This window comes from Nilaparvata lugens, chromosome 3 (assembly GCF_014356525.2).
Source record: "Nilaparvata lugens isolate BPH chromosome 3, ASM1435652v1, whole genome shotgun sequence".
NCBI classification, from domain to species: Eukaryota; Metazoa; Arthropoda; class Insecta; order Hemiptera; family Delphacidae; genus Nilaparvata; species Nilaparvata lugens.
Genome location: NC_052506.1, coordinates 75,036,739 through 75,060,289, shown reverse-complemented (window position 1 = coordinate 75,060,289; position 23,551 = coordinate 75,036,739). Strand labels below are relative to the sequence as shown.

Genomic DNA, 23,551 nt, shown 5'->3' with positions numbered 1-23,551 from the left:
AATAAACGTGAGCAAAACCTTTTGCTCATGCTCATCAAAAAAATAGTTTGAGCATTTGCTCAAAAGTAAAAGCTTTGGCTCAAAATTGTATGAATAAACTAGAGCATTTGCTCAACTTTTGAAGCAAATGCTTCAAAAAAGGTGAGTCTAGTCTAGAGCAGCTTATCACCTTTTGATCAAAGTAAAATGGCTCAACTAATTCGTATGAGGAAGAGGAAACTATACCAGATACGATCACAACCAATAGTTGAGAACTATAAAACTCTTTTTAGATTCAACCATGATATATATAACCATTATCCCTAAAAAATAATAAATACAAAAGATAGCTGTACCTGTTATGAAGATAGCCATAACAAAATAGGAAATAGGCATTTAAGAAGATGAGAGTGTAGACGATTATAAGAAGGCTATTGATATTATAAGAATATGCTGAAGATTATTATTGATATGACATTTTTTTCACGCTATTATTTCAAAATTCTAAACTCAACTAACCTAAAACTCATAAATAGAAAACAGAGCAGACGACGCAAACACAAGCGGTGCACCCTACTTGCATATTTAGCGCTTCCGTGAGCTATAAAAACAAAGTAAGGCTACAAAAGCGAATCAGCTGATGAGAAATCTTTAAAATACGTGAGCATTTGCTCCAGAGTTCAGGAGCAGAAGGTAAGAGTATAAGGTTGATATAAAAATGAGTAAATGCTTTTGCTTCTACCTTTTGCTCATGGGCAAAACCTTATGCTCCATGCTTTTGTTCATGATCATTTGCTCTTGTTTTATTCATATGGGCCATTATATCAGTATAGATGTAAAAATCACAAATTTCACAATATTACCAAAGTCCGTGAGATATTACTTTTAACATGAAGAGGAGAAACCCATTCCTCCTTCCACAGTTTGTAGCATAGACAGAGACGGTCATCCTGAGCACATTTGGATGCGCCGTATCATTTTTCTTTACGTTCTTGTGATGAACATATCTCCGTAATTACACAAACCCATATACCTGCTGACCAGTAAATGATTTTGGAACAATGCCAGGAAATAACTGGAGGGGAGTGTTAGCGCGACGCGTTAGAATGATGCTAGTAGTGTGAGTGATCATTGGAGGATAGAGCATCAGACCTCTCCGTCTTCGAGAAAGAGCCGTGTTAAAAGTAATCTCACGGACGGACTTTAGCAACAGTCTACTTTTCGAAATAGCCTATCCTCGTAACTAACCGTGTTTCCCTTCCATTTTGAGAATATGTTGCGTGGCTCTCTGCTTCATTCCAGAGAAACTGAAATTGCAGTCTCTGTATGAGAGCATCGGCGGAACTATGTAGTCCACGACGGGGTAACCTTTCCGAGCAGCTCTTTCAATCGACTCTCCGCCGCTACACTTACTAAACTCTGGAACGAATCGCAGTTTCAGCCGCCTAGCCACCTGTCAAACAGTTCAATTATACATGTATTTGTAGATAAAATCACAAATCATATAAATATTATTAGGAAGGAACAACAGGCTTGGCACAAAACTATTCCATTTCCAAATTTTGATAATGAATAAAAAAAATAATAATAGGTTATGTTTCTACTGTAAAACGTTCAAGTTCAATTTTCGTCCAAAAATATATACAGTGTTGGGCAGGGAGCTATGGATGATTTGAAATAACAGTTGTTACACACTTATTTTTAAATGAAAATCAAAATTCATTTTTTCAGTGTGTACCTTGGATGTTGCCAATATAAAAATTTAAAGAGGAAAAAATTAAAACATTTATTACGTACAAAAATAAAATGTATTAAATGTTGTACATTTTTGTCCTTACATTCCTATAGACGAATCAAATTAAATGTTTATCAATTAAATCAGTTAAATCAATTAAAAATTTGTCATTGGCATTACAAAACAAATTGTATAACAAGGTCAAGTAGGCCTACATTTACAATTTATAAGATTCTTCATTCATACTATATTCATGTTGTGAGAAGTTGTCCGTACTCCTCTGAAGCATTGCACGTGGTACCGCTCGAATTTCTTGTGTTATTGTTTCACTCAGGGCTTCAAGGGTTCGTGGTTTGTTTATGTATACGCGTGTTTTTAGGTAGCCCCATAAAAAATAGATTTTATTTTTCGCACATAGTCAATGGTTCAATTTTTCCCCCTTTAATTTTTATAATGGCAACATCAAAGATACACACTAAAAAAATTTAAGTTTCGTTAAGAAGAAAGTGTGTAACTGTTATTTCAAATCATCCATACCTCCCTGCCCAACTCTGTATAAGCTAGAAATTTAAAAATTATCAGCAATCTTCTCACCAATAACTGTGCTGATGATGCTTATAGCTTGAGTTTTTTGTTGAAGATATTAGGTGGATTATGCCAAAATTTACTTTTGCATTTGATTTTTATCTGTATGCGAATTTACAAAGAAACCAACGCTTTTCTGAGTATTGGTGTAGGGGATACGAGCCATAGAAATACGATTGTCAGGTAGAGATCGAATAACCGTTATTTGTATTTCTATGTTTGAACAATTTATTGAAAAATTTAAAGGAGTAAGAAGTTTGTTCCAACAGTTCCACTCGAACTCTGACCGTTCCCTCACCAAGCTTCAGAGTTCTTTTAATAATTGACCGAACGTAGTGAGGTCTATGTTTTAACTCGGATTCTCTTTTGTCTGTCTGCATGTAACGCGTTTACTGCCAAACACGTTGATAGAATTCGATGAGATTTGGCAGGAATATTCCTTTTTCAAGAGGTTTTTTGAAATTTTGCATTTTATGGATAATATTAAAAGAAAATGAATTCCTCAATACTCTGATATCAATATATATCATCTACTTTGAAGATAGGATTAATTAGACTATAGAATTATTTATAATAATATTCATGGCATGCATTACACAGATGTATGGCCGTGTCTATTTCTATAAGGTAGGGTTTCAATATTTTTTATGATGCGTGCCCATCAGTATCAGTATTCTCACATTTGAAAAAAATTAATAGGTGATTGAAAATAAAATAAAAAATGATTAAATGAACTAAATAATGCTGAAGAAATTATAATATTCTTGATTGAAAAAGATTAATTTTAAAATAGTTGAGAAATATTTTTATCAGATGGAAAGATTATCACGGAACTGGATAAATTATCATATGGGATACAAATTCAAACGTGAACTGAGTTTATTAACATAAGTTAGATTTGATCTTGGAGAAAACAAATAACAGTTTTTAAGAGTAAATTATTATTCAACTGTGAATTGTGATTCAACTGAATCAACTAGAACAGGTGACATCAGGTTCTTGTGAATGATAAAACTGCGTGAGGTCTACTGTCCACAGAACTACTAGTATTTTACAGACGAATCATTTGTTTATCTATAGAATCATACCAACTAAGCGGTGGTCGAATACATCTATACGCCTATGTGCCATTTCATAATTAACATCTCAAATCAATCTGAAGTAATGATATGAGGTTGAGTTTGTTGCAATAGTTACTTCATCTTCATCAACATCCTTAATTGAACCACAATCTTATACATTTTTAAAAATTATATGGAATATGCACTATCTCTACTTTCATTCACCCTTACATTCAATTGGTCATTAACAGTTCTTTGGCTATGAATGAAAATATCGATGATTCTTATAGGCATTGGCTCATATTTACGGATAAAAAGATAGAGAAAAATACATGAGGAATAAACAAACAATAAATGAACTAGATTTACCTTATCTAACGCCTCTCCAGGAGCATCATTAAGTGATTGCCCCAAAAGTTGAAACTTGACAGGTGATTGAGCGATTGCCAATAAACAATGCCCTCCAGAGATGAGCAAAGTCAAGAATGGGAACTCGATCTGAAATTGAAACCCAAATCCACGTATCATCAGAAACTCAATAGCAGACAGATACTCAATAGCAACGTTACCGAAAGCGAAGTTAGCAGACTTGACCAACGAAGCACTTATACGTGTGTGATTGTGTCTATAGGGAGGTCCACGTTATAATGGCAGTTTAGGAAGATAGGAGAAAAGGGTTGCCAGATCTCAGACTTGCCACCCAAACAGCTGATACTAGTATCCTATTATATTAAGCGAGCAATTTCCCTCTCTCTCTCTCTCTCTCTCTCTCTCTCTATATATATATATATATATATATATAATATATATATATATATATATATATATATATTTATTTATTTAGCGTATGGCAGTATACACAACACATTTATGATCACAAAATTCGAAAAAAAGAAAACAATAGAAAATTCATATATAAAACGAATGAAAATATCTTAGTCACTTTTGACCTGGAAATTAGAGGCATGCTTCCAGGGTATTTAAGTAGGCTATTGATGCTGGTTTTGCCACCAGGAAATCTTCATGTGCACCCGTGTATGCTGATCTGGGACACTCCTCCACTATGTGTCTCACAGTCTGGACTGCTCCACACTCACAGAAAGGGGAGTCAGCCTTCCCCCACTTATGCATCAGATAGGCACATCTACCATGATGAGTTCGTACCCTATTCAATGCCGACCATGTTTTACGAGGCAAATCGAAGCCTGGTGGCCTTTTGGCTACAAATGGGATGTCAATGTTCTGCTTTGCTGACCACGCTTGTTGCCAGGCCTCAGTTAAACGGAAACCTGAATCTAAGGCTGTAATTGCCGTCCTAACCGGTGGCTTACGAGATTGCAGACGGCTCTGATTGGCATCTTGTATATCCTCATGTATTGGCAGGCTTCGATTTATATATATATATATATATATATATGGTTATGTGGTTATCTGGTCATGTGGTTATATGGGTGTATATTTATGTTCAACGGATCTCGAAAACGGCTCTAACGATTTTCACGAAATTTGGAACATAGTAGGTTTATGATATAAAAATTCGATTGCACTAGGTCTCATCCCTGGGAAAACTCGCTGAACGACATTAAAAGGATAATTCATCTTTGGCTGAAACAGCTGAGACTTTCAGCCTGTGGATAGTAAAAAGTGAGCGAGTGATTCTGTGGAAAATCAAAATATCGCATCCCCGAAATTCATAAGCTGACTTATAGCCAGCTGTAAAATTTAAACACGATCATTTTAGTGAATTGTGTTCTTTTTATCAATAATAAAAATAACGAGCGAAGCTCGGTGCCCCGATATTATCTGATGAATTTAACTGTTCATTATTGTTGAAAATAGTTAATCATATTCTATTTGTCAAGAAAATATATTTTTTGAAGATGTAATGATAAATTTTCATGATTGAGATTAAATATTTTGTCAATTAGTTGAATTTCTACATTGTTGATGTACGATGTGGCAACATCGCAATGCGTGAAAGAGATAGCGCTATCTGCTTTATTGAACGATAGACAAGGATAGCAACACTATTGCAAATCACACACTGCCATTATAACGTGGACCTCACTATAGAGTTGAATTGGTATTTATGAAGCTTGTATTGTAGGCGCATTCTGATAATATATTGGTTTCTTCTTCATCATCCAACATCTTTGTAACTTTCAATATTGTTGGATGTAATCTGTTAATAAACGTTTGAGCCGGTGTATACCAAGTAAATGATTTGATCATATAGGCCAAGTGAAATTCACTTTTCAATGAAGTGGATTGCATAGGAAAGCATAGTTGTCATCTTCCTTTTTCACAGTCTTCCATTATGGTAGATAGTTATGATTCAAGTCATCTCGGAATAACTTCTATCTGATCCAATATCAATAGTTGATTCTTGTTAATAATGATCAATTCAACCTCAAAAATATTTTATTTATCAACATTTATATATTTTTATAATTGAGATTAGATATTTTGGCAAATCATCATATTTCTACATAGCTCTCAAAAACTCCTGGTAATTTTGCAATGCTGCGGAGTTGAAAAAGGATGTAGTTATCTGCTTTGTCCAATGAGAGACAAGGTTAGCAAACCAATTTTAATCAGATGACTTTAAAACGTGAATCACACTATAGTGTAGAATATGTATACAACTTAAAATCACGACCCTTTGTATGAAACGTGTATTAAGAAATACTATAAGATATCATTCATTTACCTCAAGCTTCAAGGATAAACTATGAAAATGAAACAGTCTATTCCACTAATTTTTACTTTCCTTGCCTTATTACCATAGGTATGGAAAATATTGCTTTCCAAAAAAAATTAAGGTACCCTAATTTCAAGTTTTCTATAGGTTTCAAGGTCCCCTGAGTCCAAAAACATGATTTTTGGGTGTTGGACTGTGCGTGTGTGTGTGTATGTCTGTGAACACGATGAATAAATTCCTAATTAGCCGATTGACTTGAAATTTTAAACTTAAGGTCCTTGTACCATGAGGATCCGACAGTAAAAAATTCAATAAAATAAAAATCAAAATAGCGAATGACTAAAAAACCATGTTTTTCACGGTTTTCACGAAAACGGCTATAACGATTTTCTTCAAATTTATACCCTGAATAGCTATTTATGAGCCCTATCAACTGCCATGAGTCTCATTTCTGGGAGAATTGCAGGAGCTCCGAAATATTTTTGAGAAAAATGGATTTAGTTGAATTTCTGACATGATTTTCTCAAAAATGACTTGACCATTTTTTTCATTTTCATACTCTATATAGTTATTTATCAGATCTATCAACTGGCATGAGTCTCCTTCCGGGAAACTAACAGGGGGTCCACCCCATCCTTGAGAAATGGACTTTGTAACCTCCTTCTTGTGCATGAGGTAGGTAGGTAGAGCAGTTTATTGAAAAGAAGACATAATCAAGATATTTTATCTGTAGAACAGTTGTTTTGACGACTTTAAAAAATCATGAAATTTCACAATATTACACAAAGGAAAATGTACTCTGAAAACAGCCGCCAAACGTCATTATGTTATTCCCCTAGATTATTCTCGTTTAAGAATGAGGTTTACAGTTCAATGAGGAAGGAAAGTTGTGTGAGTGTACCACACCAGATTTTTTAATATTTATTGAACAGTGTAATGGGCTATATTACAACACTTATACAATGCTTTATTAATTGTTTGCTGAAGATTTCTTGATTATAAAAACAATACAAAAGGAAGACAGCAGACATGAACTTACTTACTGGTTGTACGATCCGTGCAGTTAATGTATGCGCTTGCATATGGTGAATTGGTATCAACGGTTTTCCATATTCCTGACACATCTTTTTACCAAAGCTAGTTCCAACGGATAGAGATACAATTATACCTACAAAACAAAACAAATTGTCCAATTCAATTACTTTCTTCGTGAAAAAGGTTTTCTGCTATTTATCCTAAGGTTGAATATTTTTCAATCATGAAAATAATACTAAAACTACTATTATCTCCTAGCTTCCATTGTAGTATTCACTTTAAACTGACAGCATTCCATATGAATAGAATGAATGCTTCTCATTCAACCAATGTTGACAGTTTCAAGTGAATTTCACCGTTGCATTTTAGGATGAAAGGTAATGTCCGATAATCAAGTACTCAGCACAGCAATTATTATTGGAGGGTGATGGAGAAGATGTACAGTATTGCTTTATTCAAGTTGTTTTAGGAATAGCACAGAGAAAAGATAGCTTATGCTAACTTCTCTCTATGGGAATAGTCAATATGTCAACTTTGAGTGACACCATTGCAGGATTTTTTAATAATAAAAGAATTAAAATGCTATTTTTTTACTGGGAAAGAATTTTTAATGATTTCACATCTATTGAGCCGGCTGGTAGAGCCAGGAAATTGTAAGATAATGAGCGATACGATAAGAGGAGATAGGAATTGTACGGGTACAGGCCAGTTACCTCAAATGATTAATTTTTATCAATGAGCCGGCAGTTGAATTCTGTTTTTCTCAAGAGTTTCATAAAACTTTCCTCATCCTGTGACTGGCAGAACTGATAACCCCCCTCCATTTAGGAGTTTCTCTCAGGCGTTTCCCTCAAACTTTTGAGAAGTTTCTATCAAGCTAATTTTTCTTCTCTCTTCTTGTTGCTTTCGTTGAGTAAGGACGGTTTTGTCCTATAACAAGAATTTGAATTCGGTGTGAAGAATTATTTATCAGTGGTAATGAGTGTACTATGAGTTGACTGTCCTGATGTTCTACCGACTAAGAAAAGGAAATTTCTCCAAGGGCATATAAATTTGGTGAGTCCGTTCCATAATAAATTAGCTTAAATTAGTTTATTAGAATACTCTTAGGTGCCTTGATTGGCTTGACAAATAGTGAATCGTCAATCAGGAAAATTTTGTGAAGGGCAAGGCCTCACTAGAAAAATTTAAATTTAATGAAAAATTTCATCTTTAACAGGAAAAAGACCAGGATTTTCTCAAACTAAATTTTTCATCTTATGATGCTATATATTAAACAAATATCACTGATTATTAAAGATTTATTATTCATTTAAATTCAAGTGGTTGAATATTTAATTCCACTTTCTATTACAGTTGAAAAATTAGAGAACACACTCTACTGACAGAGAAGTCGCCTTTGGAAATAAGTAGGTTGTTTTATAATACTACAGTAGAGCCTAAATAATTCGGACCTCTATAATTCGTAATCCTCCATAATTCGTAGTAAAAGCTCGGTCCTTTGAAAAAACCTCAATAATAATTCATAGTAAAGCAATTTATTTCGGTCCCCTCGATAATTCGTCGTAAACTCAAGCGCTGGCTTATCGTCAAGCTCTATAATTCGTAGTTCTATATGCGAGAACTCTCTATAATTCGTATTTTCTGGATTTATTCATACACCATGGAAGGGAAACGTGATTACAAAACTAACTACTGTAAATCTCTAGAAATTCCGGTCTAGGTTTTTTAGGTGAAATTAATTCTGTCTACTGAGAAAATATTCAGTTCGATTCAGTACAGTATCGAACGTAAGCGTGAAGAATTCGTTAATCAGTTTGTGAAAGTTAATTATGGATCGTGTTGTGTGCTAATCTACCAGAAATGAAAACCTTGCAATAAAAAATCTAGGATCCAACGAAAAAAATTGAGTTGATTGAATATTTAAAAATCTGGCAATACATTGATTCTAAAAATTTTTCGTTTAAAATCGTCAATATTTTTTGAAAATTTCAAATTTAAATTTTATAAGTATTTTTATATAAAGCTACTCACAATTTTTATCCATAATATAAATGTGATTGCTCATCAAATATTCAACATTCTACAATTCAAATGATTTCTTCATCACAATCCATAATTAGTCTCTTCCTCCTCCTCCTCCTCCACTATAGCCTCTATAATTCTTAGTAAACGCTTGGTCCCGTCAACTACGAATTATAGAGGTTCTACTGTATATGATAAATATCACTGACTATTATAAATTGATTATTCATTCAAATCTAATTGAATTACAATATTTTAATATTTAATTCAACTTAAGTTGTCGCAAAAATTAGAGAACACATTATACTGAGAGAGAAGTCGCCTTTGGAAATTAGTAGGATGTTTCTGTTATAGCTTATAGTCATATTAAATTTGAATTGGATTTCAAGAGGAAATTATATAAGCGAGAAAAAAAATATTATTACAGATATAATGATTATTACAGAAGTCTTACAAGCGCCTACATTATAAATTATAGTTATACGATACTCTATATTAGGCATATTGAATTCAACTGAGATATTATATGAGAATTATTATAAGTTATGTGAAAAGTTTATATGAGAAGTTTTCGATTATATGAACAGTATATGTACACCACCGTGTCCCACGAAGAGGTTTATACGTTTCAATATGCCGCTATTTTGGTCTACGAAGGTTAGTGAGCTGAAATTTCCCCAGAATATTTCTAGAACCTAAACTGTGTAAAATTTAAAATTATTCAATTTCCCAGAAATTTAATTTATTTTCCCAGAAATTGAAAAGTTTACCAATTCATTACAATTTTCCAGAAATTGAAAATTTCAATGAATTGGTAAAATGTTCAATATGCCGCCATTTTGTGTATATTACATCGATTACCTTAATAACCGGTTATTACACCTTGTGCTGCACACTGCAAAAATCCAATAATTATTTCAGTTATCAAATAATGAAAACTAAAGCATGTTATGATTACGTTTTATTAAATTTCAGATAGTATTGTGTTATATTATGAGTAGGGTCTATTATTTGCTGCAATATAAATAATAATTTTGAAGCTATACGATACCCTATATTAGACATATTGAATCGAACTGAGATATCATAAGAGAATTAGCCCATGTGAAGAGTTAATATGAGAAGTTTGCGATGATATGAACAATATATGTATATTAAATCGATTACCTTAATAACCGTTTATTAAATGTATTGAGCTGCAAACTGCAACGATCCAATAATAATTTGAATAATCAAAAAATTAAAATAAATGTAAAGCATACTATACTAACGTTTCATTGTTTAATATTGAGTTATATTATAAGTAGGGCCTATCATTTGCGTTTCATGTGGGCAGAAGACTTCGTGGCATCGATTATTGTATTGAAGCCAAAATAAGCACTACCCTGGATGATATTCCGCTGCACACCGCAATCAACTCACTATTGAAATCACTTCACACATCTCACTTCACTACACTTGGAAACTACTTCATTGTATTCTTCAATTATTATCGTTGCTGAAACCTCCACTTTGTTCGCTTCTTCATTCATCTGAAATGTACAGAATTATGGCGGATGGATCGACCACTGATTTTAGCCCAGACGAAGACCCATCAACAACCTGCGGCGAAATTCTACGAGCCAGCAGTCTGACGACCGAAGCAATTATTCACGCAACAGGTGCAACATCCCTTCTATACACTTGGAAACTACTTCATTATGCTCTTCAATTATCGTTGCTGAAACCTCCACCTTGTTCGCTTCTTCATTCATCTGAAACGTACAGAATAATGGCGGATGGATCGACCACTGATTTCAGTACATCCGAAGAGCAATCAACAACCTGCGGCGAAATTCTACGAGCCAGCAGTCTGACGTCCAAGGTATTCACGCAAGAGGTACAACATCAATCATCATCCACACTCCTTGATGGGGCAGGGATACTTCAGGAGGGAGCATCGCCCACCAGACAGACCGCCATAAAATGCGTTGCTCCACGGGAAAACGTCACACAGCACGCAGAAGGCCAACCCAACACAGCTATGGATTGATCCAACACAGTCAATGGAGTTGATGAAAACCCGCCTTCTCCTCCCAAAGCTGCCGAAATACGAAGTCAACAACTAAATCAAGCATTACCTTCATACTATGCTCGATTTCCTAAAAGAATTGGGTGAAGAACAGAGAGCACATCAGAGGAGTCTAGAAACGAGTCTGATAGAAATAATGAAGGAAGGACACTTGAGCATGGGTATAAGATTAGACAGAATGCAGGAGAGCTTCCAATTCATAGTGTTAATCCAGGGTGGAAGCTTACGAAATGAAGTCATTGAAAGCAATGTGGAGAACATGAAATATACCAACAATCAGATGGAATGGACTCGAGAGACAATAGGGATACACGTTTCGGAACGAAATGAGGGTGATAAAGTTTGCCACCCTTACAAGCGTTGTACAGGATATGCTGAATACCACTATAGATCATGATCTAGCCATCTACTCAAAGCTTGAGAAAATGGAGACAACACAACTCGTTACAAAGTCGATAAGATTGAAAAAGAAGTTTAGTTGTTGAAAACAATTATTCAACTAAATCTGCCAGTTCACAGCTCACTAATCAAGTATTCCAAGCACAAGCTGATCTACACGGAGAAGAATAGTTTAGCTAATGTAAGCGGCGTACCAAAGGAAAACAAATTAAGTCAAATTTTGAATTCTATTCCAAACTTTGATAATTCTTACGATATCATCCTGCCCCTGCCCCATGCTTTGACCCAGCAATTGTTGATGATGGATAACATGTATGATGCCCAAAACGTCTGATGCCCTTAAAAAGTTGACCAACAAGTTCCTTCATTTTTCATCTCTATATACGGGACCATACAATGTTACTCAAATATCAAGCCTATGTAATTACTTTAAAACCCTGCTGTCTATGAGTGATTGGCTTCACAAGTGGCTGAAGATTCTTGCTTCATGAATGACTGAAGATTCTCACTTCAATATTTTTCTGCCGGATCACCAACCTTCAAGACTTCGAGAGTAGAAATAATTCAAAGGGATGTCGCCCCCACTTCAAGACCTTCTGTCCTGGAGAGAGCATCACATCGCCGTTCTCTATCTCGTCGGGACACTCCACCTGAAATAGGCTACAATCTTCATCATCAAGGATTCTTCTTCAAGTTATAGTCATCACTGAAGGAGTCACTACGCCAAGGTTCATTAATCAACCAACGACCCACATGGAACGCAAAATATAAACAAAATTATTCAATTGTATTATAGTGTTGTATTCAGTAATTTATAATTACAGAGAACCACTAGTAACCTTATTACAATTTGTCAAACACGACTAGTTTCGGCGATATTGCCATTATCAAGTGTCTTTTGAAAAGCTTTTCGTGTTTGATATAAAATGTAATAAGGGTACTAGTAATTTTCTGTAATTAATCATTCAAATAGCCCTATCAAAATACTTAATGAGTCATTTATATTTGTCATGAAATACTTATAAATACCGTGATCCAAATTTTATTATATTGTAAGGTTATATTTAAGAATAATCCAAAGGCGAGTTTATGTATCTTGTGTCATCACCAGCTTGAGAATTGTCAGGTTGTGTGATAATTTGTCGGTAAAAGTGTCTTCTGCTGCCCGTCTTACTAACAGAGTAAAATTTATTGATTGTGAGGTATTTTAATGTTGTAATTTATTAATAATTGAGAATCTCTTACTTTTTACTTTTCTTACGTTTTTAATCTTCTTACTATTAAATTAATTATCAGCCCCAAATAATGTAAACTTACATGCCCCAAATTTTGTTTATTATCAGCGACTGGAGCAGCAGGACAATAAGGTAACCCTTCATGTAAAGTGTTGAATGTCTTCCTTTGTGTGCCAGTGCAGTTGCCAGCGCCCTAAGCGCGCTCCACTGTTGGGAGTAGCCCTTCTGGTTCTTTTTTAAAAAATGTAAAAGATTTAAAACTTCAAATCACACTTTGTAGAGTATTTTTGCATTGTATAATTGAATTCAAAGGTAAGGTACCAGGCAATGTACATGGTCGCATAAATGAACAATGTGAAAATAATAAATTTTGTATTGTATAAATTGAAAGTATAAAACAGACTAAAAAAGAAAAAATAAACAATAATAATAGAAAAGAAAAATAAAAAAAAATAATATGAGAAAAAAATAAATGAATAAAAAAAACAAAAGAAAAATGAAAAAAGAAAAAAAATTAAAAAAAATATGAACAAAAGAAAATGTCTGTGATGTTTTGTAAAATTAACTTAGTATATTATTAGCGTTACGATTATTATTAGTATCATTGTATATTGGTAGGTGGTATTCAGATATATCTTCGTTATCATAGTATTTGCTTTATTAAGAATGAACATTATAAATGAACCAGTCACAGTTTGAAAGAAAAACACAGCCAATGAAAAGCAATCTTGTAGAAGCCTAATTGTTTGTATTATTTCCTCTCTCAGAGAATGTATTTTCTAATTTGTTACATAGTCTCAATGACTATCATTATTATTTCAAGTGGATGTCGTCAGTAATTCAACAACTTGCCTTTATGTCTGCTATTGTAAAATATATATTCGTCTTTTATATTTATACAATAGCTATCAATTTAACTCATTTCTTGAAAATCGTTGAAATAAGGTGAATGTCTAAGCTCTAAAACCCCATATAACTCAGAAATTTACAAGATAAACTATAATCAAATAAGCAAATTGGAGAACATTTAATGTTATAAAATGTTCTTCTTAACAGTTTTTTTAATGATTATGAAAACTACAAGCAGCAGTCCAAGCAGCTAATTAACAAAAAAGAGGGGAGGAGGAAGTTTCCAATTTTCAGCGGCTTAGGCTATACCGGTATCTTAAAAACTATAAATTTCAAAACAAAATTCGAAAATACTAATGTTGAACTGTAGTAAATTTACTCGGCTTTAATTTCCATCAGAAGCATTTTTACAAGAGTCGACCCTTCTTGAGATACAAAACAAAAAATAGAACTTTCATTCCTCTTTCCACTGTATGCTGACCCCTAAAGTTAAGGGATTTTTAATATGTTAACCTTGTTTAATTCTATACATTTTATTTTTCTCCCTATACATGCTTAGCACTTATGAAAGTTATCAAGAGAATTAGAGTATGGAAAAGTCAAACAAAAGAGGTACTAACTATGTGCTACATAGATGATGCACAGCGCCCGGAAAGTGTCCAGACTTAGGCCCAGTATCACAAAAGCCGGTTAAATTTTAACCGTAATTAATTTCATGAAAACCAATCAGAGAAGGCCTTTTTTGTAAGACCGCTTCTCTGATTGATTCTCGGGGAATTAATCACCGTTAAAATTTAACCGGCTTTTGTGCAACCGGCACTTGAAGAATCAGTACTCATGTAAAAGTGAAAGAAGTGCTTCATAAAGTTTATTAGGCTGATTTAAGTTAGAATGGAAATCTTAAAAGAAATTTAATACAGTAATCACAAACGTAGAATATTGATTTTGAAGCTAAAGCAATAAGGTAGGATGATAAAACTATAAAGTAAGCTTACCAGGCTTTGTCGTAACAGCTACAGCATCAACATGCTCAACACTCATATTGGCTGCATTTAATGCTTTATTTACAACATTTTCAATGTTCTTTTCATGCAGTTCCTTAGCCAATATTGGCATCACTCCTCCCATTCTGTCAAACAAAAACAAATTAAATGTGATAGAGGAAGTTCAAATAAGAGAGGATATTTAGCCGGCTGCACTAAGTATAATAAGTTATTATGTATGCCTACAATTTTTGTAGAGTAACTTCTATGGTTGCAATTCATTGGCAATCATATAAAGTAAATTATTATTAAATTATCAAGTTGTCAAGGTAAAAATATTTATGTAGGCTAAATTGGGGCACTTTAGTATATGGGCCGCGGAATCCAGCATTCAGACCTACGTAGATCAATAGGAGAGGTCAAGACGAGTTCAACCATGTATCACATTGTTGTCGATTTTGAAGGATTAGCTAAACAAGCATGACGGAAAGTTGAAATTTTTTTCTATTTTTATTTTTATAATTTTTCAATGTTGTTTTCCATCACGAACTGCTTATTATTAAATCACTTTTTTCTATTAAACAGTCAGATTTTTTCAAGAAATGAATTAATCACTCATTGTGACAACCAGATCTGGTTGACAATCAAGAAGATGGTGGACCTGCTGAAAGATCTAGTTGTCACAGTGAGTGATTTATTTATTCATTTATTGGAAGAATCTGACTGCTAGTCGTTCTTTTTAATAGGAAAAAGCGATTTTTATAATAAACTAGCCGTCAGGCTCGCTTTGCTATCCATATCCGTCTAGCTCCGCCCCCTGGACCCCCGACTGGATCGTCCAAGAATGAGATTAGCAGGCTCGCTTCGCTCGCCTGCATTTTTATCATGTTAGGATAATCCAGTCGGGGGTCCAGACTAAACGTCTGGCTAAACGGATATGGCGAGCGAAGCGAGCCTGACGGCTAGTAATATAATATTCCCAGGATTGAAGTAGCAGTGCCCAATCAATTTTTGCGCTATAAATGCATTAAATCTTCAACTTGGTGCCAACCTAACAAAGTCAACTCAACTTAATGCCAACCTGACAAAATTATTTATTTAGTTACCAGTTAACAACTGTTTCGAAGAGGTACTCTATCTAGATTATAGTTCTATAGTAACATATGATATGGAAATTTCAATTATAATCAAGAGATTGGGAGAAGAAGAATATACATGCTAAAAGACGAACTTTAAACCCTTAAAAACAACCCTTAGAGTTAAAATATTGCCAAAAGATTTCTTAGTGCGCCTCTAAAGGGCCAACTGAACATACCTACCAAATTTGAACGTTTTTGGTCCGGTAGATTTTTAGTTATGTGAGTGAGTGAGTGAGTCAGTCAGTCAGTGAGTGAGTGCCATTTCGCTTTTATATATATAGATTATGTTATGGCTACATCAGGTTTTAATTGGTTGCCATGGCAAAATTGTAACGTGCTATAAATTTTCGGCCCTAAATTTATTGTCTAAATTCAATATTTTCTGAATTTGGCTTAGTGGTTTTGTGTTTTGTTTCAGTTTTGTATATGTTTGGACTTTTTAACATCAAAATAAACTTTATTCCGAAGTGAAAAGTGTAAATTTAAAGTATTGTGCTCACTATAACCTTAGTGTCCGGTTTCCCATTAGGGAACTTTGGACTATATACGGCGAGGTGGAACTACCCTTGGCTCTCCCCACCATTCAAAGCCATACGCTAATAATAATAATAATAATAATAATCAGGTGTAAAATTATGTGAAATTCGACGAGGAATCCAATGAAACTGGTTTCAAGTTCGTAACTCCAGTAGTTTTTGAGATATTGCAAAACAATTTGCAAAAAAGTAAGTTTTTTGCTTTAAAAAACGTTTATTGGATTCCTCGTCAAATTATACATAAGATTACACCATTTTAATACCTGTTGTAGCCATGAAAAATTAGAATCGGAAAAATTTAACTTTCTGCTATGTTTGTTTAGCTAATCCTTTGAAATCGACAACAATGTTATACATGGTTGAACTCGTCTTGACCTCCTCTATCGATCTATGTAGGTCTGAATGCTGGATTCCGTGGCCAATATACTAAAGTGCCCCAATTTAGCCTACTTAAATATTTTTATCTTGACAACTTGATAATTTAATAATAATAATTACGGTACAGTATATGATTGCCAATGAATTGCAACCATAGAAGTAACTTCACAAAAACTATAGCCTAGGCCTACATAATTACTTATTATAATATTCTTCTATGTTGTTTTCCATCACGAACTGCTTATTATTAAATCACTTTTTTGCTATTAATTTATAATTTTAACTTAATATATATTTAACTATAATTATAGGCTAATATATAAATATAAAATGTTTCTTTATTTTGTGGAATATAAAATTGGCGTAAGTACGCATATAAAATGTAAGTATAATTTCAATATACATAAAAATGAAGTTGATAATAATAAACTTAGTCCTAATAATTATGATAACCCACTATAATAATATGCGTTATACTTACTCAACAGTTATATTTGTTTGAGAGTTCAAAGCTTCTCCCAATATCACACCGTCATTATTTACTATAGCGCAGCCGGTATCATCACAACTAGTTTCAATTCCTAAAATGACACAGGATTTTCTTCTCTTTTGATAAAATATTTTTAATGAATTTGGTATCGAGACTAAACGAGTATTTTTCCTTACAAGACGAGAAACTGCCGGTAGTAACATTTTGATTATTTCCTATAAATTTACCTAATAAAAGTCTAAAAGTTAGTGAAGTGTAGTCTACTTTTACATTACATTATAATTTATGAATTAAGCTTAATATAAAAATAAATAAATTGGATTCAGATAGGCTACACTATTATTTATTGAAATAGATCATAAATAACTGATTAAATACAAAGTAGAATAAACAGGAATCCTGCATTCTGCCAGAGTTTTGTATCAAATTTTACAGTAATAAAGCAATAACTTACATGCTACAACCTACAACAAAAACATAACCTTAAAATAAAAATTAATGACCATCTCATCCTAACACAACACCGTAATGCGCATGCGCAGGTAGCGTTTCATTTAGTCAGTTCTTTGAATGGAACGCCTGGATCCCTTTGTTTTTTCTGTACCGGTAATCATTTCTGAAAACTACAAGTGCTTGGTTTTAAAGTAGCAGCTTTCCAAATTTTTTATTAAAAAATAACTTTACAATGTTCAATATAATTGTGTTCAATCCCATTCAAGTTACAGTATATAATCACACCGTTAGTGAGACATTAGTCTGTGGTGGATAGTATAATATTTATTTATATTATTTGATGGTATGATAGTACTATAAATGATTATGATATTATTATTCAAACTAGATAGTATGATTCATAAGCTTATAGACCTCCTGTAGCAGGTCCTGAAAGTCACCCCAGAATATCTGATACCTTATAATATAGGCATATTAGTTAATGATTCTTTTTAATAATTATTATTGCATTTTATCCGTCAAGAAAATATAATTTCCAATGATTTATTAATATTTTTTAAATTGGCTTATTTTCAGTTGATTATCATAGCATAAAAGCAATTCATCAATGTTGCCTGGTTAGAAAAGGATCGAGCTATCTGCTACGTCTTATATGAGACAGATAAGGTACCGGTACCACATTATTGCCCATGCTGGATATAAAACATGTTTATATTTGCTGAGGATAATCCACAGCTTGGGCGTGGGTATAATGAGAACGTTGATTTTGAACCTACATGTTTTGTGGGTTTCGAAACCCGGTCAGTCAATCCCAGGACTGATTTCCAATCCCGGTATTTCGATAATCTTGGATATTGGATAATCCCGGAATACTGGGATTGGAAATCAGTCCCGGGATTGACATCCCTAATTTAGAATCGCTTTCCGGTGTTTCGAAACCCACAAATCAGTTTCATGCATTTTTTAACCATTTGTTCCTCCTCAATTACATGTTCAGATACAGTGTGTGGAGATGAAAAAGGGCTCATTATTGGGGGAGAGGATATTATTGAAATGGAAAACTACTTAGGAATAATATTAAAATTAAACATTCTATTTCTATAGATGTTTTCAAGATTAGGAGTAACTTTTTATAAAAGCTGAACGACTACTACTAAATGAAATTTCGTAGAGCCAACTGGATATTTACTTCAACTCTTCAACTAGATATTTACTCCAACTAGATATTCTACTTATGATAGAGAAAGAGAAGAGGAATAATTAGACATAGTGAATAGATGGTGCTTGTTTATTTCTGAATTTTGAAGTCTTTTCAAAGTTCTGAGTGCATTTCAGTGAAATGACATCAGCACACTATTGCAAATATTGCACCGTCTAGACGCAATATTCATCACCGTAAATGAATTCTATATTGAATTGTTTTTAGAATAATGCGATTCACAATTCCGGTTTTCTAATCCCGAGAATCCCGAGATTGACGCTGAAAAGTCCCGGGATTGTTATGTATCAAAAATGGACCGGGATTCGGGATCCCAGAATTGACATCCCTATTCTAATATTATTAACAGAACCGACACTTCAAGTAGTCACTCCTACAAATTTGTAAATTAACCAAAGACGTTTAAGCCTATTTAGGTCTATTCACTTTGTTCTATACAGTATGGCCGGGCTAACACTTTTATCGAAATAAAAATAAGTAGGTGCCCTTTTATATTTTATTACATTACATGTTGCACCTCTTAGTGCCGGTTGCACAAAAGCCAGTTAAATTGTTAATCATGATTAATTTCATGAGAACCAGTTAGAGAAGCCTTCTCTGATTGGTTCGCGTGAAGTTAATCACTATTGAAATTTTACCGGCTCAACATACCTAAATATATGTTATCTATTATTATAGTTCAGCAGTGCTATGAAGCAAGGCATGGACATCTTTAGTGCAACTAGAAGAACTAAGTTATAGAATGACCATGGCTATGACTATCAACAATGAAATCCGTTCTATTTGAAAATGAGACGATAAAAATTTATTGCTTACACTTGAGTCTTGCGTATGATAAATAATAACAAATATGAGTGATTATGCCTATTCTAGAGACAATTTTCGACAATGCTCAGACTAATTATATCAGATAATTATTCTATAATAAATTGCATCCCTGTGGTATGGAGCAATGAAGTACGGTAAAATTTGTTGATAGAATACTGAGATGTTTCTACATCTAGGTAAAGAGAAAGCAAAAATTTCCTTTCCAAAGTTTGTAAAAATATCCTTTCCATCTCTTAAGGTGCAATTCATTAGAGGCGACGCGACACGAACGGCGCGTGTCGAGCTGCCTGCTTATAGTCTCAACAAGCCTGCTTATAGCTGCGCTTGTCGACACGCCTCTAAGGAATTGCTCCTTTACAGTTCTATCAGATAATAATAGAATATTTGTAAATTACACGCATGAAAAATATATAGAAGATACTAGAATACACATGAGCCGTTCGTCGAGATGACGTCACGGCCAACGGTGCCCGTTTTCATCATTAAGCGACATGGAATGTAGAGACAGAAGTTACTGGCGGCCAGCAAGGCTAATCTAAACATGCTATTCCTACATTCCCTGTTCATATGTCGCTCTGCTCTTCATTTTAGGGTCATGAGGAAGGATAAAAAAGTAGAAAAGTGAAAAATATTTAAGAAAATATATTAACAAATATCAAAAATTTATAATTTTTGTTTTGAACATTGTTTAACGTGAATATATATACAAATGTCAACACGTGGGTAAATTATATACACGTGCATAAATTAACAACTAAATAAAATATATACATTCAAACAACAATCTATTGTTGCGGAAAGAGTAGACTACTTTCAGAAATTCAAAATAAAAAATTGAATCTGTTGAATAGATCAATTTTTGAAAAATGATTTAAAAATAAATATTGACAAAACTCAAATTATGACATTTAGCACAGGGCAAAATATACATGAGTTTTAAATTAAATTTATAGAGATAAGGAAGCAGCATATGTAGATAACATCAAGTTTCTTGGAATATCATTAGATAAAAGTTTGACATGGTCATGTCATGTTAATAACCTTAAAAAAAATTGAACAGTTTTGCATTTACCATAAATATTTAAGCTGCAAATAAAGACTTACATACGAGAAAAATAGCTTACCATAGATATTTTTAATCTGTTAGGTATTTGGTATAGAATTAACTTATGGGGTAATACCAGCAGTGCACATAAAGTACTCATACTACAAAAACAGGTAGTCAGGAAAATGTGTGGTATAATGAGTAAGACAGAATCATGTAATCCATTATTTAAAAAAAACTAGAGATATTAACTGTTCCATCCTTATTATATATATTAGATTTAATGCTATTTGTATTTAGGAATCTACACCTTTTTCAGACTAATATATTTGAACATGAACATGATACTAGAAATCTAGAAATAAGAAAAATTGTAAACTGCCAACTCACATACCGGTACTTAATATATTTGCACAATCAACATGTTACATGGGAATGAAATTATTCAATAAATTCAAAATTGACTTCACCAAATTTACAATTAAAACCTTGAAAATTCATTTAATAAAATTACAAATAGATGAATTCTATTATAGTATCAAAGATTACATGGTTGATTAAAATGCTTTTTGTATTTATAATGTTAGTAAATAACTTATTGCCGGTACTTAGTTTAATTATTTAGTTGATACTTTAATAATAAGTTAGTGATTAAGATTTGACGAGGCACCTGTTCTAACAGTGAATACTGTAAACATAGAGGGCCGGTTTCCGAGCTCGGGATTTTTAGCTAAGTTCTAGACTTTAACTGGCTTAAGTCCAGAACTTAACACAGCGTGATTTTAAAACCTCAACTGGGGTAGGGTTTAAATTCAAGTTCTAGACTTAACTGAGCAAACACAATTCCGTTATTGTTTTGGAGTAGATAAAAAGCCAAATAGATATCATGGAATACCTAAATTATTTGGATTAGTCCATCTAAATTAATAATTTATAGTTTGCAAGTTCATTTTGGAATAAAATTGTATCAGAAATATGCGTAAAAAACTAACCTCATTTTACAACTGTAACATAACCTAAAAATGTTCAAGCAAAATAATACAAGGATTGCCTTGGAATCTATATTCCAATCTGAATGTTATTATTCAATGTCATATTCAACATATTAATAATAATAACAATAATAAATTATTACTCCAGTTTTTTTTCAAAACAAATACGTTTTCAAACTCAATAGCCTAATGAAATTTTTATTCCAAAATCACTGATTAGGATTACAGTACGGTAACTATATTACCCACAGTATGGCCATTGGAATTTTTTTCCCCGCCGCCGCCATGAAGATTCCAAAATTTGAATTTTACAATGGAGCTTATAGGCGATTATAAGTAAAATCGCTTGCCTTTACTTATTAGAGCATATTTCTGTGAATATTAACTTCGATATAATTTCTATAATGTTTTTTCTATATTCCCAATATTGTTTTTGAACTTGAAATAGTAATTCGTAGATAATAGCGAGTAAAAATGAGAGGTAGGTAACGTAACCTGAAAGCTGAATCTCCAAAAAGCTTTTGAAATAATGTCATGATATTGTAATACATTTTTTTCCATTGACAAAGAATGATGAAGTTCTCATATCTATTTGTGGGAATATGATGGAATTCTGATCACAATAGATTCCATAACATTCAAATATTTTGTTTTATTAGTTGACAGCCAATAAGTCTGACGAAAATATTTTAAACACAACATTGGATATAAATACTGTGGAAAAGCCAGTTGTTCTAGCCATAGTTCTACTTAATGATTTTAATAAACATGTAAGCAATTGAAAAAGAAAACACATTACCATTATTATTCATATTTAGTAATATTTCAAATCTTAAGCTCGTGGTAATGCAACTCTAAATCCATATTATATCAATAACTATTGACCAAATATTGAACATGTTATGGATAGGGTACTCAGTACTGAAGAGAATCAATAATAGAAGTCAAGACGTACTACTTAATCAGCACTTAATCACGGTTAAAAATTTCATAAAATGTTATATTTAATTGAGCCGCAAAAAGTATTTTGAAATTGGATTATTTGAAGTTCGATCCAATAAATTGGATGAGGAAATACAATAAATTTGAAATTTATCTTTCGACATATTTATCTAGATCACTGGTTCCCAATAAGGTGTCTGCGAAAGCTCTAGAAGTGGTCTGCGATGAGTCCGAAGGAAGGAAAATTAATGTTTCAAGCTTTATTAGTGTTTTTAAAATTTAAAAGTATAATCAATTTCCCTTCGAAAATGCTATATCAAACTCATCGTGAGTTCAAAATATATTTACAATCGGTAAAATAAGTGGTAAGTTCCAAATTTCTAATGCTATAAGATAAGACTTAGAAGTTTGTTTGGAATCTTAATGGCGGATTTGTACCATGTGACCGAGCTAACCAATCAGAAGCGTGACAGTCAATGGCCATACTGTGGGTAATATAGTTACTGTAGTTAGGATCAATGATCAATAATAGCATAACGTAAAATGAAATGTTTAATCATTCACCTTTCAAAGGTTTTGCTTTGAATAAGCCTACAAAGAAATCGAAACGTATTTTTACAATATAGTTTGGAGAGCATGCTGATTTGAATTGTCCCGCTGTAATCAGCTGTTTCCGTTTTGCTATAATGCCAACAATACAACAGCAAAATATTGTGAATTTCCTCATGTTTACTGCGTTAAAGTCCTGGACTCAAATAAGTCGAGAACTTGATAGACTCCGAAGTTTAGAAGATAAAATCGTGATTCAGAAAGTAAATTTAGACCCGAGAGCTTATTTTATAGATGCCGAGCTCGGAAACCGGCCCAGAAT

The 23,551-nt window shown here is 33.1% G+C and overlaps 2 protein-coding genes across 6 annotated transcripts in view; one reads left to right on the top strand and one right to left on the bottom strand.

Annotated features, from left to right (window-relative positions):
* Nucleotides 1-23,551, bottom strand: part of LOC111059171 (probable tRNA N6-adenosine threonylcarbamoyltransferase, mitochondrial) — a 31,587-nt gene that overhangs the window by 6,601 nt on the left and 1,435 nt on the right. The window contains exons 1-5 of one of the 3 annotated variants that reach the window (XM_039424565.1): nt 17,193-17,845; nt 14,671-14,804; nt 7,105-7,229; nt 3,730-3,858; nt 1,228-1,432 (exon numbers count right to left, since the gene is read on the bottom strand). In XM_039424565.1, the coding sequence (XP_039280499.1) occupies nt 1,228-1,432; nt 3,730-3,858; nt 7,105-7,229; nt 14,671-14,804; nt 17,193-17,404 (805 nt within the window). In that variant the 5' untranslated portion in view covers nt 17,405-17,845. Of the gene's footprint in view, nt 1-1,227; nt 1,433-3,729; nt 3,859-7,104; nt 7,230-14,670; nt 14,805-17,192; nt 17,846-23,551 lie in introns of those variants that run through there. The other 2 variants (XM_039424564.1, XM_039424566.1) reach the window with 2 other exon arrangements.
* Nucleotides 7,980-23,551, top strand: part of LOC111048866 (KAT8 regulatory NSL complex subunit 2) — a 78,770-nt gene continuing 63,198 nt past the window's right edge. For all 3 annotated transcript variants that reach the window (XM_039424560.1, XM_039424554.1, XM_039424556.1), the window contains exon 1: nt 7,980-8,152. The gene's annotated coding sequence lies outside the window, so the exon portion shown is untranslated. The remainder of the gene's footprint in view (nt 8,153-23,551) is intronic.